We start from the raw sequence: 16,416 nt of genomic DNA on the forward strand, positions 1-16,416 counted from the left end.
AATAAACTTTTTTTAAGTCATATTTTTTTGTTTTGTTTTGGGTTTTACGTCACATCGATACAGTATAGGTCATATCGCGACGTTCCAGCTTTACTGGTGGAGGAAGACCTCAGGTGCCCTTCCGTGCATTATTTCAGGCACGAACGGGTACCTGAGTAGAACCACCGACGTTCCGTAAGCTAGCTGGATAGCTTCCTCACATGAAGTATCCAAAGTTCCTGTCGGGATTCGAACCCACAGAGGTGAGGGGCAAGTGGTTTGAAGTTTTAAGTCATATAACCATATAGTGACTTTCTGTCTGATCTAAGCTGGTGGAGGAAGACCAGGGCTGCGTTACATAGAAAGTCCTAAGTCTGAAATCAATCTAGATCAAAACTGAGACAATATTACATTTCAAAGAAAATGTTCCAACTTATGACTCCTATGTTAATACTTTTTTTTCTGAATAGCTGGGCATTTACACATTGCAAATAAAAGGGTCTGTCATTGTATATCTTAACTTTTCACAGGAGAATGAATTTACATGTATTTATAGTCTACAAACAGTATTTGACTGAAGATAAAAAAAATGTTTATTTTAAATAAAGGTCCTAAAGTTGGTTTTATATCCTGGGCCTTTGGCTTAGCTTTCTGTGAAACGCAGCCCAGAGGTCCTGTACATGCATTATTTCAGACTCGATGGGGCACCATAGGAGATCTACCAACCTACATTAGGGTAGGTTGATAGCTTTCTCAAATAAAAGAATTATAACTGTCTACAGAAACAACAACACTGATAAATTTTTAAGGTTTACATTATCAAAAACACTCGAAAAAAAATAACATAAATACATTGATTTTTTAAAAATAAATTTAAAACTTGTTATCAGGATTGCAATTCTCTCAACATTTCAGAATCTTCACTGTCAAATAAATTAGTTATTTTTACTGGAGATCCATACAATGTCTGGGATGTGGTGTTTTCAATCTGCAATGAAATAGAGGAAATAGCATCAAATTTCTCCCAATGATTGTTTTTATAAGAAGTTACCATATTTTTTATAAAGTAATGTGTCAAAAATTCCCAGAATTGGTATCGATGAAGAGGCAAACTATACAATGTGTATGCCCACCATCCATCAAGTTTATAATAATGCACGAGTAAATTTTCATTAAAGTGTGACATTTATATTTTCTATATCAGTATAGTGTTGCTGCCAATTTATCAATTTTAGCAAAGTGAAAATATTGTTATTTCAATAAGCAGCGTTGGTTAAATATTTCTGGGCTTAAAAACCTGTCAACTTATAAAATACATATAACTGACTGTAAAGCTGTTATTACTCTTACAAACCAACCTTTATATCTACATAATCTCCTGCCTTTGGTTGTCTATTATTATTTCCATCTAAAATCTCGTTATCTGGGAAAATTACAGCTAGACCTGCATCATTCCTACCAAATAAAAAATTCTTGTCTTTCTTGCTAACCTATATTGTAAAATACAAACATAAAATCAACATGTAAATAGCTGCATCTTTTCATAATAAATATGACAATTTCTATTACCATAGCAACCAGACATTTGATCCATGGAAAAGGTGAGAGAAAAAATATAAATTTGTAAAATCTCCAAACGTCCCATTCATGTGAGATAAGTAGTTGGTTACCCATGAAGAAGTGGAAATTACTGGTTAGTTATCCAGGAAGGACAATTCGGTAGACATACTGCCAAGATATCATAAAAATGTGTAGGAAACTGGCAACAACAAAACCAATAATTCATCAATTAACTTAAAGTTTAAAAGATACCAGATAATCAAACAGACTGGCTTGCCACCAGATTTGGATAATGGACTGTTACTTTAATTGTAATAGAGGGCCAATGCCCATTATTCTATTGAATGGAAACAAAACATGTGCTCTGTTAAACCACCAGTAGGTGACTGTTAACAGTGCTCTTTCGAAATACAGATTATGTTACAGATGGAATAAAAAATTGATAATTTAACCGTATTATTTCACTCAGACATAGGCTTGTGAAACTTAATTTGTGTTTGTTGTAATCTTTATTCTAATGCCATTAGACCTTATCCTTCTGATTTTGTGTAATAAATGTACCTGGCTTTGAATTTGGAACAGTCCATTCAAAAATTAAGGGTTTTCAACATCAAAGTACAAAAACTGAGCTGATCTGCAGGCTGACCATGCTCTATACTGGTGGCAAAAACTATTCACTTTCGGTTCCAGCAGGTTAAAGGTTAACTTCAGACTACAGTGTAAATTATGAAAATTAAAACGTCCTCACAACTAAATGATTTTATGGTAGATATACTGACCCCTTCAACAAGGACAGTATGAACTTGTCCCACATATGTTTCAGTAAGTTTCCCTGCCACTTGTTTAAACACTTCTTTCATTTCTAAATGTCTTCTCTTCTTGTCATCTTCTGTCACATCATCTTTCAACTTGTGATAAGCATTTGTTTTCTGTAAATGGTGTTAAACTTGTAATGAAATAAACTTGTCATACATTTACATACCATGCTAGATTTAGAAAAATATACTTAAAAGTTGCCTTACTATATAAGCATATTTGTTTTCCCTCATGAATAAGTATATGAATATAATTTCAATACAACTGTACACATTCTTGATGTTATAACTGGAGAATATATTGTGTGGGGTATGGAAAAATCAATACAAAACGAAGGAATGAACTGTATGGGTTTCAACATTACTCTACCACAAAAATAACATTGCTGAATATTTTCAATACTGTTTTTGAAGATTCATTAAAATCAAATTGATAACTTTCATTAATTTACCTTCTTTGTGTGTTTTAGATTCAAATAAACCTTTTGGATGATTCACTCGCAATGATATTCATTTTTAGACAACTCCTGCTAACTCACTCACACAAATTTACAATGATTCAGTATATATTTTGACACAAAAATAGAGGCTCTATTTGAATTTATTGAAAGAGTTGAATAAAAGCATAATATTATTTTATTCAACATGTTCAATAAATTTAGAAATGAAGCTACACGAATATAATATTCTATTTATTCAAAGTAAGAACTGTTAAATGATAAAAAGAATCATTTTCCTAGAGATCTTACAGTGTAAAGCTAACATTCAGTGTGTCTTTACGCTATGTTTGTATAACGCAAATGACGTCACACTAAAGATATTTACAGCCATGCAATACTGTTTTTACAGAGTCGTAACAGTGGCATGAGTTTGTGACAAACAATGTGACATAGGAAATAGGAAGACAAGTTACCTGTCTCATACTGTAGGGAAAGCAGAACACCATACTGTATTTGACGTCTCTAATCAACTGTAATGTCTGTTGATGGGCTTCCTCAGTCTCTCCACAAAACCCACATATAAAATCACTAGTCAATGCCACACCTACAAAACCCACATATAAAATCACTGGTCAATGCCACACCTAAAAAACCCGCATATAAAATCACTAGTCAATGCCACACCTACAAAACCCGCATATAAAATCACTGGTCAATGCCACACCTACAAAACCCACATATAAAATCACTAGTCAATGCCACACCTACAAAACCCACATATAAAATCACTAGTCAATGCCACACCTACAAAACCCGCATATAAAATCACTAGTCAATGCCACACCTACAAAACCCACATATAAAATCACTAGTCAATGCCACACCTACAAAACCCACATAAAAAATCACTAGTCAATGCCACACCTACAAAACCCACATATAAAATCACTAGTCAATGCCACACCTACAAAACCCACATATAAAATCACTGGTCAATGAAACACCTAAAAAAACCACATATAAAATCACTAGTCAATGCCACACCTACAAAACCCGCATATAAAATCACTGGTCAATGCCACACCTACAAAACCCACATATAAAATCACTGGTCAATGAAACACCTAAAAAAACCACATATAAAATCACTAGTCAATGCCACACCTACAAAACCCGCATATAAAATCACTAGTCAATGCCACACCTACAAAACCCGCATATAAAATCACTGGTCAATGCCACACCTACAAAACCCGCATATAAAATCACTGGTCAATGCCACACCTACAAAACCCACATATAAAATCACTAGTCAATGCCACACCTACAAAACCCACATATAAAATCACTAGTCAATGCCACACCTACAAAACCCACATATAAAATCACTAGTCAATGCCACACCTACAAAACCCACATATAAAATCACTAGTCAATGCCACACCTACAAAACCTACATATAAAATTATTAGTCAATGGCTCAATGCCACACCTACAATCAAATTGTTTTAACCTTTACCATGCTTAATATCTTAAATGGACTTGTGGACAAAACCATTCATCATTTTTAGGTAAAATATCAAAATTATGTACCAATTGAATTGCGAACAGTGCTGACCATAAGCAGATAGCATGGATTAGCCAGCTTATCTTGGTCTGCACTGGGTGCATGGGTAGATTCTGTAACTATGAGCAAGCTAAAGTTGAATAAATTCTTTAATACTGCACATAAAGTCGCTTTTAATTGGATAATCGTGATGTTTATATAGTTTAATATACACGGCTGTTGTCGATTCATAAAGAAATCTTACTTTTTTCTCTAAAAAATGATGCTTGCTGTACTATAAATTTGTTATAAAGATTGTTGACAGGTTATATGGCTGTATATAAACGGCTGTTTGCAATATAACCCTCGCCTAGCGGCTCTGGTTATATTTACAAACAGCCATTTATATAGGACCATATAACCTGTCAACAATCTTTATAACTTATAATATATATGTAGACTCAATGATAAAATATTTTACATTGTTTCTATTAGGTAACTTACTTCACACAATATGTCAACAAAGATACTTGTGTATGAAAAGCCATCCAGGTGAAGTGAACATTTATATGGCTCTTTTATTCTAAATCAACCAAAACTCTATACATTCAGCATTTTCTGGTTCAATCTTCTGGTAAGGAGAAACTTCTCTGTGACAATTCATCTCAGACATTGAGTGTAATGGTCATTTGTCTCTCAGTGCTATTTATAAATCAATTGAAGATAGTACTTGTAACACAGTATTCAATGTTAAAGAAAATATCAACAAACCAGGTACAAGGTTTTGAACATGATCCACCAGTTGCCTATAAGCTTCCACTGTGTACCCTCTCCTCATTGCCTGTAATACTTCATTATTTCCACTCTGAGCAGGTAAATGTAACTGGTTACATATATTACCTCTCTCTTTTATCAACTGTAACACCTGAAAATATTTATTTTACATTAATATATAATGTTAGAAATAGGGCTTCATACTATATCAGCAGAGAATTTCTTTTGCTTCAAGACTTAAAATATATATTTTCTGTTTGGCAATATTGATGTTGATTAAAACAACATGTGCATCACTCACATGGGAAAATATAAGCTTATATTGTATGTATTGTTAAACACAGACACTTGGGGTTCGGAGTTCAAAATGCATTAAAATCCAAATAAATTGTATATTTGTCAATCCCAACAGATATACTTGTCATATGTATCAATAAAACTTAATTTAAACTGTTTTGAAAACATTTCAAGGTCTATAATAGATTTGAACACATTTTGAGCTCCCAAGAGTATGTATAATTAAGGTAAAACTTACCTCATCTGGGAAATCTTTTGGGTGTGCAGCAGTGAACCGGATTCTCATGTCCTTATCAATTTCTGACACCTTGTCCAGAAGGTCAGCAAACCTGCGACCTCCTGATTTAGGTTTGTATACAGTCTTAAAACCGTCCCGAAGAGTTGTGGCTTGCGACCGATCCGGTGCACCATAAAAACTTGATTCTGATATGTCCCGGTAACTGTTCACATTTTGACCCAAAAGTGTCACCTCCTTTACTCCCTGTATGATAAAATCAATATATGAAAATTTTGAAATAAAATACAAAAAACGATTAAGAATACTAGTATCTCCATTATTTACATTTACCTAGATGTCAGTTTTATATTCCTCTTCTATGAACATAAAAGTAATGACAGAAAAACTGGGTGTCTTTTCTTCTATAAAGGATACTTTTTTGTTTCTTCTGGATTTTACACAAATTTTTACACTTTTTTGGTAATATCACAGACATTGATCCACCTAACTGGATTTCCTGTATAACTAACCAGTAATTACTAATATCTCCACAACTGACTTACTACTAATCTCACATGATTTCTGAATCAGCGATCACAAACAAAGGACTATTAAAATTAGATTCAGTGTCAGATATCAACTGTCTTAAAGAAATTTTGTTTTGCCCAAAGATTGACCCAGCAACCCATAGAATACTAAACCAATGCTGTCCCTGTTCAGCTAAGTGCACAGACTTAGGAAGCATTATAAAACATCAAATTATAAAATATGATGTCAGTAAGTGACTAACCTGATCTGACAACATCCTGACCTCATCTAGTATAGAGTCTATGGGTCTACTTCTTTCTCGTCCTCGGGTAAACGGTACAATACAATAGGAACACATATTGTCACAACCTCTCATTATTGAGCTGAAAAATACAAATGAAAATGAATATACAATTTAAAAATCTTGTATCAGTCTAATGAAGATATATGTTAAATTACAGCATATTGCATGCATATAAACTGAAGACAAGTTTCACTTCCCAATTAATACATCATTATCATTTTAATACTCTGATACAAAAGTCAGTCTTAAAGTGCTAATTTTGTTCTTTACATCTTCAGGGAAATAATTTTTACCTTCTATGTACATGTACTAACCTTTAAATTGACTAAATAAAAGACTCTGAAATGCATTTCATACATATAAATATAATACAGGTGGATAGATCTACTCTAGTAAAGATGAAATTCTCAATTCTCAAAAGTAGATATCGAGTGCTTTATTTAGACAATGATGATTATGTTATGCAGGATAGGAATGTGTTAAATACAATGTACTTATAAATATGCTTTAACAATAATATATGCTGTATGGGGTAAATACTTTCACATATACTGTAACAGAGTAAATACTAACACATATGCTGTAACAGAGTAAATACACATATGCTGTAACAGAGTAAGTACTTACACATATGCTGAAACAGAGTGAATACTTACACATATGCTGTAACAGAGTAAGTACTTAAACATATGCTGAAACAGAGTAAATACTTACACATTATGCTGTAACAGAGTAAATACTTACACATATGCTGTATGGAGTAAATACTTACACATATGCTGTAACAGAGTAAATACTTACACATATGCTGTAACAGAGTAAATACTTATACATGAGCTGTAACAGAGTAAATACTTACAAATATGATGTAACAGTGTAAATACTTACACATATGCTGTAACTGAGTCCTCATTTAGCCTGACAGGCATCACATCAGCATAGGTTTCCTCCAGAGATAATAACACATTCACTGAAAATATATGATCAGTCATTCATAATCATTAGCATAAAACATATCAAATTTTATCCTGTCACTTGTATCAATTTCGGCCCGATAACAAGGTGCCGTATATTTTCACTTGATCACGTGGTATGCATGAATGGGCACCTCTTTGCCGGACTACTTTTCAAGATTTACAGGCCCTTCAAGTGGTATGAAAAAAACTGTCGTTAAATCTTCTGTGTGTAGAATAACAAATTTTGGAAACATCGATAAAACTTTGTTTGTTTATTTTAATCCACTCTATAATTTTTCAAGCGAAATAAAAATTATTAAAAGTGAAATAAATGTAAAACTTAACTCGTTTGCGACATTAAAATAGCGTACTTGATTTGATTGTTTTGCACATGCTGTTTGGCGCTACATTGTGACGTCACATAAACAATACTTTAAACGTCTGTACAGTGTTAACGACTGAATAAAAGATATTGGTGTTCGAATTCATTTTCTTAGTAAGACCATTTTTTTTCATTCTAGATAGTTTTCACAATAAAATTCGACAAAAAATTGTTTTAATTTATCACATTTTTCAAACAAAATGGCACCCTCAGTGTGAAATTACACAGGGAGATAATAAGAACGGCGAGTGCATTGTTGTATAATAATGCACGCTTCAGGCCTTCTTTCTTTATATAGAAACATTTCCAATAGTGTGATTAAAGGTAGTTTGCCTAATAAAATTCTTTAAAAAATAAAAACGGTGACAGGATAAATAGAATAATAGATTGGTGCCGTGGATGGAGAAAATTTATCTGGTTCTGCTCCGGAATTTATTGGGTTGCTTCGGCTCACCCAATAAATTCCTCCGCCTCGCCAGATAAACTTTCTCCATCCACGGCACCAACCTATCATTCTCTATATTTTTCATTGTATAATATACCCTTTTTTGTAGCCTTTACCATGCTAAATATATTAATTGGACTTGTCTATCTTTTAATATGCTAAATATATTAATTGGACTTGTCTATCTTTTAATATGCTAAATATATTAATTGGACTTGTCTATCTTTTAATATGGATTAAACCACTCATTACTTATTGGAAAATTGTTCAAAAAATGTACTGTATGAACAGTAAACAGTCCCCTCAATCAGCACATGTGACAGTAGTTCTTGGTCTGCACTGGACACATGAGTTGAATGTGTTGCTGCCAGCTGGCAAAGGGTTAAACACATTTCTTGTATAAACAACTAATCAATTTCACTTACAGCTTTAATGCTTGATTTTTAGATTTTATATTTAGAGTTTTGGAGTTTGTTTTCTTTAGGAAACTGTTAATATTGATATAATCAAGTCCTTACTTAAGACCTTATAACGATAAATCAAACATTCTCGAAGTATTACCTGCACTTTGTTTGTTGTTTGTGACAGCTAGTAATCTGGGCAAATCTCTGTAAGCATCAGGACCGCAGACAATATCTACCAGTTTCTCCTTCTCTAATATCTGTGTTTTCAACCTCTCCGCCATACAACCTGTTAGTATATGAGCCGCGTCACGACAAAACCAACATAATGGGTTTGCGACCAGCATGGACAACCTGCGCACCCAGTCTGCAGATCCTGCTTTCGCCAAATCCGGCGGCGCAGTCTTGCAAAACATGGGATGACCCATTTTGCTGTTTCGCTATTAGCCAACTTCTAATTTAAACACAAGTAGAGAAACTGAGTAAGGAGAAACAGCCATAGGAATCCATGTTCAGTAAGCTGGCGCGGTATTGAGTGTTTAGCATATTTATTGACAATACTTTTTGTATGTATAGAAGGTTCACAATAATATCTAGAATTTTCAGCAACAAATTATTCCCAAGAAAAATCCCTATATTTATTTCACTGATTTCATACGAAATGAGATTTAAAAGTTACTTTGACTGAATTTATTATAAGTGTTGCATATTAACTGAGTTTCTATTAAATTTCATGTTTGTCTAAATACAAAATAGTGTTTACCTATTTCATTTAAACAATTTACTATTAACTTATTTCGTATGATAACAGATAAGATAACATGTGTTTCCCTACAAATTTCAGCTAAATTCTAAAAGTTAATTCTGCCAAAAAAGTATGATAATTTCCCTCTAACCTTCACATACATGTATTTTTTTTTACAAATAAAGTACACAGAAAGTCTTTGAAAAGTGACAAATACACCTACAGCAGATAACTGACTGTTACAACATCACAAAGTCATGCAATCTTCTTTTAATAATATATTCAGTACACAATAAAAATTAAGCTCGCCAATTTGGTTGTAGCTGTTGGCAAAATAAAAAAAAATCCACATCCAATAAGTAGGTAGGCAGATGAAATAAGTAGTTCAAATGAAAATAAATAGAAAACAAAAGCTAACCAAGCATAAGCCCCATTGAGTCAGTGTTCGCAAACACTACCTGCATTACTGTGATTAGACTATAACCAAGTCCATTCCAAGCTCAGCCAAATGGCTTCACAGCTGTCATACAAGAACTAGGGACCTGGGCTCCTGTGTCAGACAGGGAAACACTCTCTGCCCTGTGTCTGGGGACTTTCCCTAGAGCTAATATTATAGAGAAACAAGTTCCCTGTAAGTAGCTCCAATTGCAAGTTGCCTAGCAGCACATACTTATAATCTAAATTATCCCTATTTATACTAGGATTTAATAATTTTACAAGTTGTAAAGTTAAATTTTTTGCATAATTATATTATTTATACTTATTTTCACTTTAATTGAATTACAATTAACTAAAAAATGAAGTATATCAGAAAACATTTCATTCCCAGAGCTCATTTTGACCAAAAAATAACATTTTGATATTTTGAATTACCTCCCTTTTATAAATTGTTAAACACTCGATTACATATATAAAATGATCCATTCAAATTTTAGATCATTGATCAATGCACTTTTAGTTTTAGATACATATTGTTAAAAAATATTATTGGTTTAAACTTTTTTATCTAACCAATTTTAATAGACCATTAATTTTTATCTTTTTCATAAAAATAAATACCTTTTTTCCCCTTTTTTTAGGCAGTTGAAGTTGAATTTATATGCATGGCATATATGCATAAACATATAACCATTATATCTTAATTGATAGGTGAAATATGCAAATAACATTATTCTCAAACAAAAAAGAATTTTAAAAAATGACTTTTCGTAAAATCATAAAATTATGGGAGCTTTTATTTTTTTTATTAAAACTTTATTTAACTGAAAATATTTTTGTTGGTGTAAATAATCCCTTCGGGATAAAAAAAGAATAATTTGGGGTATTTCAATTAATTCAATCAAATTCTTGCTGAAGTTGGAATTCCTCCATTACTGTAGCAGTTTTGAAATCAATTCTATTTTCTATAAAGTAGAGTTTCATAATAAAATATTGCTTATTTTGACATTGAAGCTGAAATAAGGTTAATAATATTTATACATTGTATAAAGATACATGTAACACTTTTTTCCATTTTGTTTTGCTACATGTCTAAATGATACAACTGAAACATCTCACATCAGTATTTTTTTAACTGGCACATAAACTTTTAACTGGCACATAAACAAAGTCTAAATAAAGGGAGGTAATAACATTTTATTTTCTTCATTTTGTGTTTGTTTTTATAGAAAGGTAAGTCAACACATGTTTACTTAGTATTAGATTGATCTTGATATATTAAATGGATAATATACTTTTTTTATATAAAGCTTGTTATCTTTCAATAATAATATTTTACCAAGAATTCCTATTTTCATCCTGACTCCACCTTTTTTTAAAGGTCCTCGTCTCTTCATCCCTGTTAGATGCTTCAGCTTCCTCCAGATTTTCTGTTCCGCCCCTTCCCTTATAGCACATGTCATGACCAAAACAACATCAGCCTGTATAGAATTAAAGAAAGAAAAAATATTTATTTTTTTTGTATTTCAAAATCCCTTCCCATGAAATTTTCTTTTTGGAATACATCAAATCTACTTTTGAATCTATCTTACTAATATGATTTACTGTAGCTCAAAAGGAAGAAGTTTGTCTCATATTTAATTGTGAAAATTAATGTACCCTTGGTTTTCATCGTACTATGTGCAATGCTTAATCTTGGAAAGTATTGAGTTGAAATCAGGTATTATTAAAAAAAAAATAATATCTGGAAATTAATATCTATTACACTTTTCTTAGGCTATTTTTTCACATATGTTCTGTAACTTCTTGATAAAAATAAGCAGAATATTTGACCTGAGTCATATCATTAGTTCTCTGGTAGCCTTTTTCTTGCAAGATAGACCAAGCAATTTCCATATCATTTGTGTTCATCTGACAACCATGTACATCAAAATACACTGAAATATTGAAACAACACATAATTATTGTAACATATAATTATTGTACATGTATTCCATAAAAAAAAAAGCTAATACAAGTTAAGCTAATTTTCTCCTATTCAACTCTTAACCTGCTGATTTTCTTTTATTTGTCATGGGATTGCCTAGCAATTTAAAGCAGTCCATTCAAAATTTAAAGGACTTGATTCTACTATCAAAATACAAAAAATTAAGCTACCAACAATATATGGCCCGTCAAAACGCACAAATTTGCAGACTGACCTGGCACTATACCGGTGGCAAAGACTAATCAACTTCTGTACAGTTTGAGAAATGAACTGAATAGCCTTTTATTTACTATTTATAATTTAAATAATATTCTAGCTATACATACATTTTTGAATATTTTTAAGACAACACATATTTTTAACAATTAAAAGCACTTGAATAATTTACAGAATATTTACATAACTGTAAACATTACCATTCCTCCCATTTCCAAGTAGGTCACTGTCATTCAGGTATGGAATATTAACATCATCAGTACAAACATTTTGCTTAGCTGGTGTATTAGTACTGTTAGCAATAAAATGCTCTAAGGATGGCCCTGTATATAAACAAATAAACAGTCTGAGAATGTAAATAATTTCTATACATTTTTAGAAAAGTTCATACTAGTGAGTGTACTTATTCTGAACTGATAATGGTCAAACCCATAATTTGACAATCTGTCAGTATGGCCTAAGTAGTCCTATAAAAATATGACGTCGCTTTGAGATATTTTTTGCTTCTGGGCAAAGCAACGTCATATCGAAATTGCTCAAAAACCCATAGCATGTTCCGCCAGAAAATCGGGCGGAACGAAAAACAATGAAGACAGCGTGTATTTACATAAGTTTTGACCTATTTATGAACAAAACTAAAAAATATAATCCTTTTGTCAAAATAATTAAACTGTCACATCCGAAAAATCATGATTAAATCCCCTCATGTATTTCAATTCTTTTTACAGCCGATAAACAAATGGCGGCCATAAAGTGCGCGAAATCTGATTGGCTAATTCAAATGCAAGCGTTTAACTGAGTCAGAATAATCTAACGGAATATTTTTTTTAACGAAATAATTGCCTATGCACCGTCAGTGTGTTCGAATATATTTTTCCGTTCAAAAATTTGGAATCAATCTGTAAAGCACCTTGCTTAACCAGCATGGCTGATAGACAAAAATAGATTGATGTTTTATTTCTATTTTAACATGATACAGTACATAATTTTGTAGGAGTATTTATGTGTAATGATGAGCAATCGAATAAATTGAAAGAAAAAGATAGCTTTTGATAACATTTGAAAGCAAACATAGATTTTATTTTATATGAGCTAGTTATGAGTCAATACACTATAACTAGCTTGACCACATAACTTACAAGCCTGTAACGCTAAATATGCTATGGCCTAAGTTGCTATTACATTGACATGAACCTATTACTGAAAACATTCAAATTTGTAAATTAATAGAATTCAAGAGATACAAATTTAAATCACAGAGCTTCAGTCATTATTTACTACCATGCAAAAAAAAACTAATGTAAAACAATTGTTATAATTTAATAAAAAAAATCAATTTTATTTTTAATGAACTGATTTTCATATTATGCTTTTCCACTAACCTTTCTGTAACTGCCTCACTTTATCCTCCTTACTTTTAACATCTGCAGGCACAGTTAGAGTTCTGAATTGCAAACATGTTGTTGTTTTTAAAACTCTTCCAAAATGTCTAACCACAGCACCACCTTTAACAAATGCTCTACCACACAACATTATGCCTGCAAAATAACAGTTACATTTTATGTTTTAACAGATCTTATGGCTTTACAAATGCCAATGCGTACAAAATAGACAATACATCAAGCAACTACAATAATAAAACTTGAATAAAACCTTTGAATAAGTTTTTATTCCCTCCATGCCCTCTTTAATTTATTGCCATATCTGTTGGCGTTAAACACAAAAGGGAAATAACTTTTGTAAATTAAAATTACCTATTATGTGCTGCAAACATCTAATTGCCGTCCGGTGCCGTGCCCATAAAACTTTAACCATAATTTATTTAGAATAATCATAAATTGTGCAAAATGACCCAAAGAGAAAAGCGTTGCAATGTTGTTTTTTTTCTTAATCCCACAAATCGGGCAAATAATAATACTTTACTTTACTGGAGTTGAGGTCGCAAGACGTCATCATCGTCTTCTATAACCCCCCCATGGTTTTGTACCCAGTTCTGATCCGGTATGGTGGTATACTGTGTTTCTCCCATGAATTTGTCCAACCTGTTTTTAAAGCTATTAAGTGAAGGAGCATTCACAACCACTTCTGGTAAATTGTTCCAGTCCGAGATAACCCGTAGAGAAAAGAAATGCTTTCTAATCTCAGTTCTACATGATTTCACTTTCTTATCGGTTTTAAATTTAATTCAGAGCATTCTTTTATTATCCATATTTTTTTACCATTTCACTTAGCTTTACTGCAGTACTTTATCTTTAATTGATTTTTTTTATGTTATTATAGGCCTTTTGACCTCATTGGAGCTCCTTTAATTAAGATATATGCATATGCATATTTTCAATAAATAGATAAATAAATAAATAAATAAATGAGTGAGTGAGCGAGCGAGCGAGCGAGCCAGTCAGTCAGTCAGTCAGTCAGTCAGTCAGTCAGTCAATCAATCAATCAATCAATCAATCAATCAATTGATTGACGGTCGACTAAATCAATAAATCAGTCAATCAATCAATCAATCAATCAATAAACTGATGTAGAATATACATTTTAAAAAAGTTCCAAAAAGTGCTACATGTGTAATGCTGATTGATGCTTACAGCACAGTTAAAACTCAGAATTCTGATCACACTTTCCAAGTATTGATCAAAGACCAACGGTGCAAGTAAAACAGATTCAAATCCTTTAAGCACATAAAACTTACAGGACAATGCGAATTACTTACTACACTGGTATATCTCTGTCAGTTCGTCTACTTGTTAGAATATTTAAAACATCTAAAACATTTAAGAAGCAACAGCAAAGTAAAATCGTGATCGTGATTGTGTTTAATATATGTATACAAACTGCTAGACAATGTTTCGTCGGAAGTAGCTTAATGTCATATTGGTTCAGAAATATGACGAATGCATAAATTATTAATGAAAAATTATTAAACTAAGCCGTGATAAAACAGAATGAATTTGCCACAAAACGACAATTATGCAATAACCAAAAAGATAACTTCACATATTTGTTTCGTTTTGGTACCCATTTCGTCAACTGTTTATCAGTAAACGTTGTTTTGCTTTTGCTGACGCCATGGTTAGCCAATACTACTGTTCATCAGAACGACAAAGCGTTATTGACAAAATAACAAGAACAACACCATGCAGTCCAGTCGCATTTGCCCTTTTGTTGTCTGTGTGGGATGGCAATATATATTGTAGCCAAATAAAAAAGATAGTTCATGTCGAATTTAATATGAAAGCAATGGGACTAACATTCTGCATACGTTAGATTAGATCTTTCAAGGAGACGTCTGTGGACGAGTGGTTAAGGCAGTTGACTTCAAACCACTTGCCTCTCACTGCTACATGTAGATTCGAGTCGCGCAAGCGTCTTTGGATTTTTTATGTGAGAAAGAAATCCAGCTAGCTGAAGGTACGTCGATGGTTCCACTCCTCCACCAAAATGCTGCCATATGACCTATACGTATACTGTGTTGGTGCGACGTAAAATCAAACAAAGAGGTGAACTTTTAAAATTCAAAGTGAACCCATTTAACTCGGAATGTATACTTTTAGTAAAGTAAGGCACATGTAATAAAAAGGTTATTAGCCCAACCGATATAACCAGTATATTCTCTGAAGCAAACCGATGTTAGTCTCGCATGAAGGGACACCCATGCAGCAGAAAATGAAATGTTGTGATGATATAATTATGTACGTGGAGGCAAAACGTTTCATGATTTTAGATCAGAAGAGGCATTCATTCAATATTAATCAATGACTTAATTGATATCTTTGACTGAGTGTGTCTGTGGTCGTAAATTTAAAGATAGCATAAGAATAAAGGGAGTGCAGTTTCAGGTGGGCTAAATAATTTACTTTTTTAATTATATGTTTCTTGCAAATGCATTCTTGAATAATAAATGAGGGTACTTACTGGTTATGATTATTTAAGATTTACTGCGTTTAGTTTCATGCATAACCACTAATGGATACACCTAATTACATAGTAACGACAGATGGACATTGAATTTCAGAAAACTGTTGTGGATGCTTGACAAAATATTTCAATTAATATATTTATTGCAGATCGAGAAGACCTGGACTTCATTAGTTGTTTTAACGACATAGAACCATATGTTTTAACGACATAGAACCTTATGTTTTAACGACATAGAACCTTATGTGTCTATTGAGTTGAATAATAAATAATTAGGACAAAGATAAAAGGACGGTATGACAGAAACTAAAGATTTTAAGACACTTTTTCAGGAGCTGGGAGAAGGAAGCTCTCTTCATGGACTCCCGAAAATCATATCATCCAGACAACTAGCTGTTAAATTGTTATGGAGCATTCTGCTATTAGGTATGTATGAAGGTTGATTTCTGCCAATCATGAATTGTC

At 32.4% G+C, this 16,416-nt stretch overlaps 1 protein-coding gene across 1 annotated transcript; it reads right to left on the minus strand.

The window, feature by feature from the left end:
* Positions 1 to 776: 776 nt before the first annotated feature.
* Positions 777 to 13,780, minus strand: LOC132740139 (mitochondrial tRNA methylthiotransferase CDK5RAP1-like). The gene is made up of 14 exons (XM_060727988.1): positions 13,684 to 13,780; positions 13,413 to 13,568; positions 12,231 to 12,353; positions 11,661 to 11,764; positions 11,167 to 11,308; positions 8,805 to 8,933; positions 7,349 to 7,430; positions 6,419 to 6,539; positions 5,650 to 5,892; positions 5,112 to 5,265; positions 3,268 to 3,398; positions 2,319 to 2,468; positions 1,338 to 1,469; positions 777 to 967 (listed from the first exon to the last, which is right to left on the minus strand). Exons 2-14 carry the CDS (start codon positions 13,561 to 13,563, stop codon positions 866 to 868), a joined length of 1,764 nt encoding a protein of 587 aa, XP_060583971.1. The 5' UTR covers positions 13,564 to 13,568; positions 13,684 to 13,780; the 3' UTR covers positions 777 to 865.
* Positions 13,781 to 16,416: the final 2,636 nt, after the last annotated feature.

The sequence above is a fragment of the Ruditapes philippinarum genome, unplaced genomic scaffold, assembly GCF_026571515.1.
Source record: "Ruditapes philippinarum isolate M1 unplaced genomic scaffold, ASM2657151v2 ctg4782_1_1_1_1, whole genome shotgun sequence".
NCBI classification, from domain to species: domain Eukaryota; kingdom Metazoa; phylum Mollusca; class Bivalvia; order Venerida; family Veneridae; genus Ruditapes; species Ruditapes philippinarum.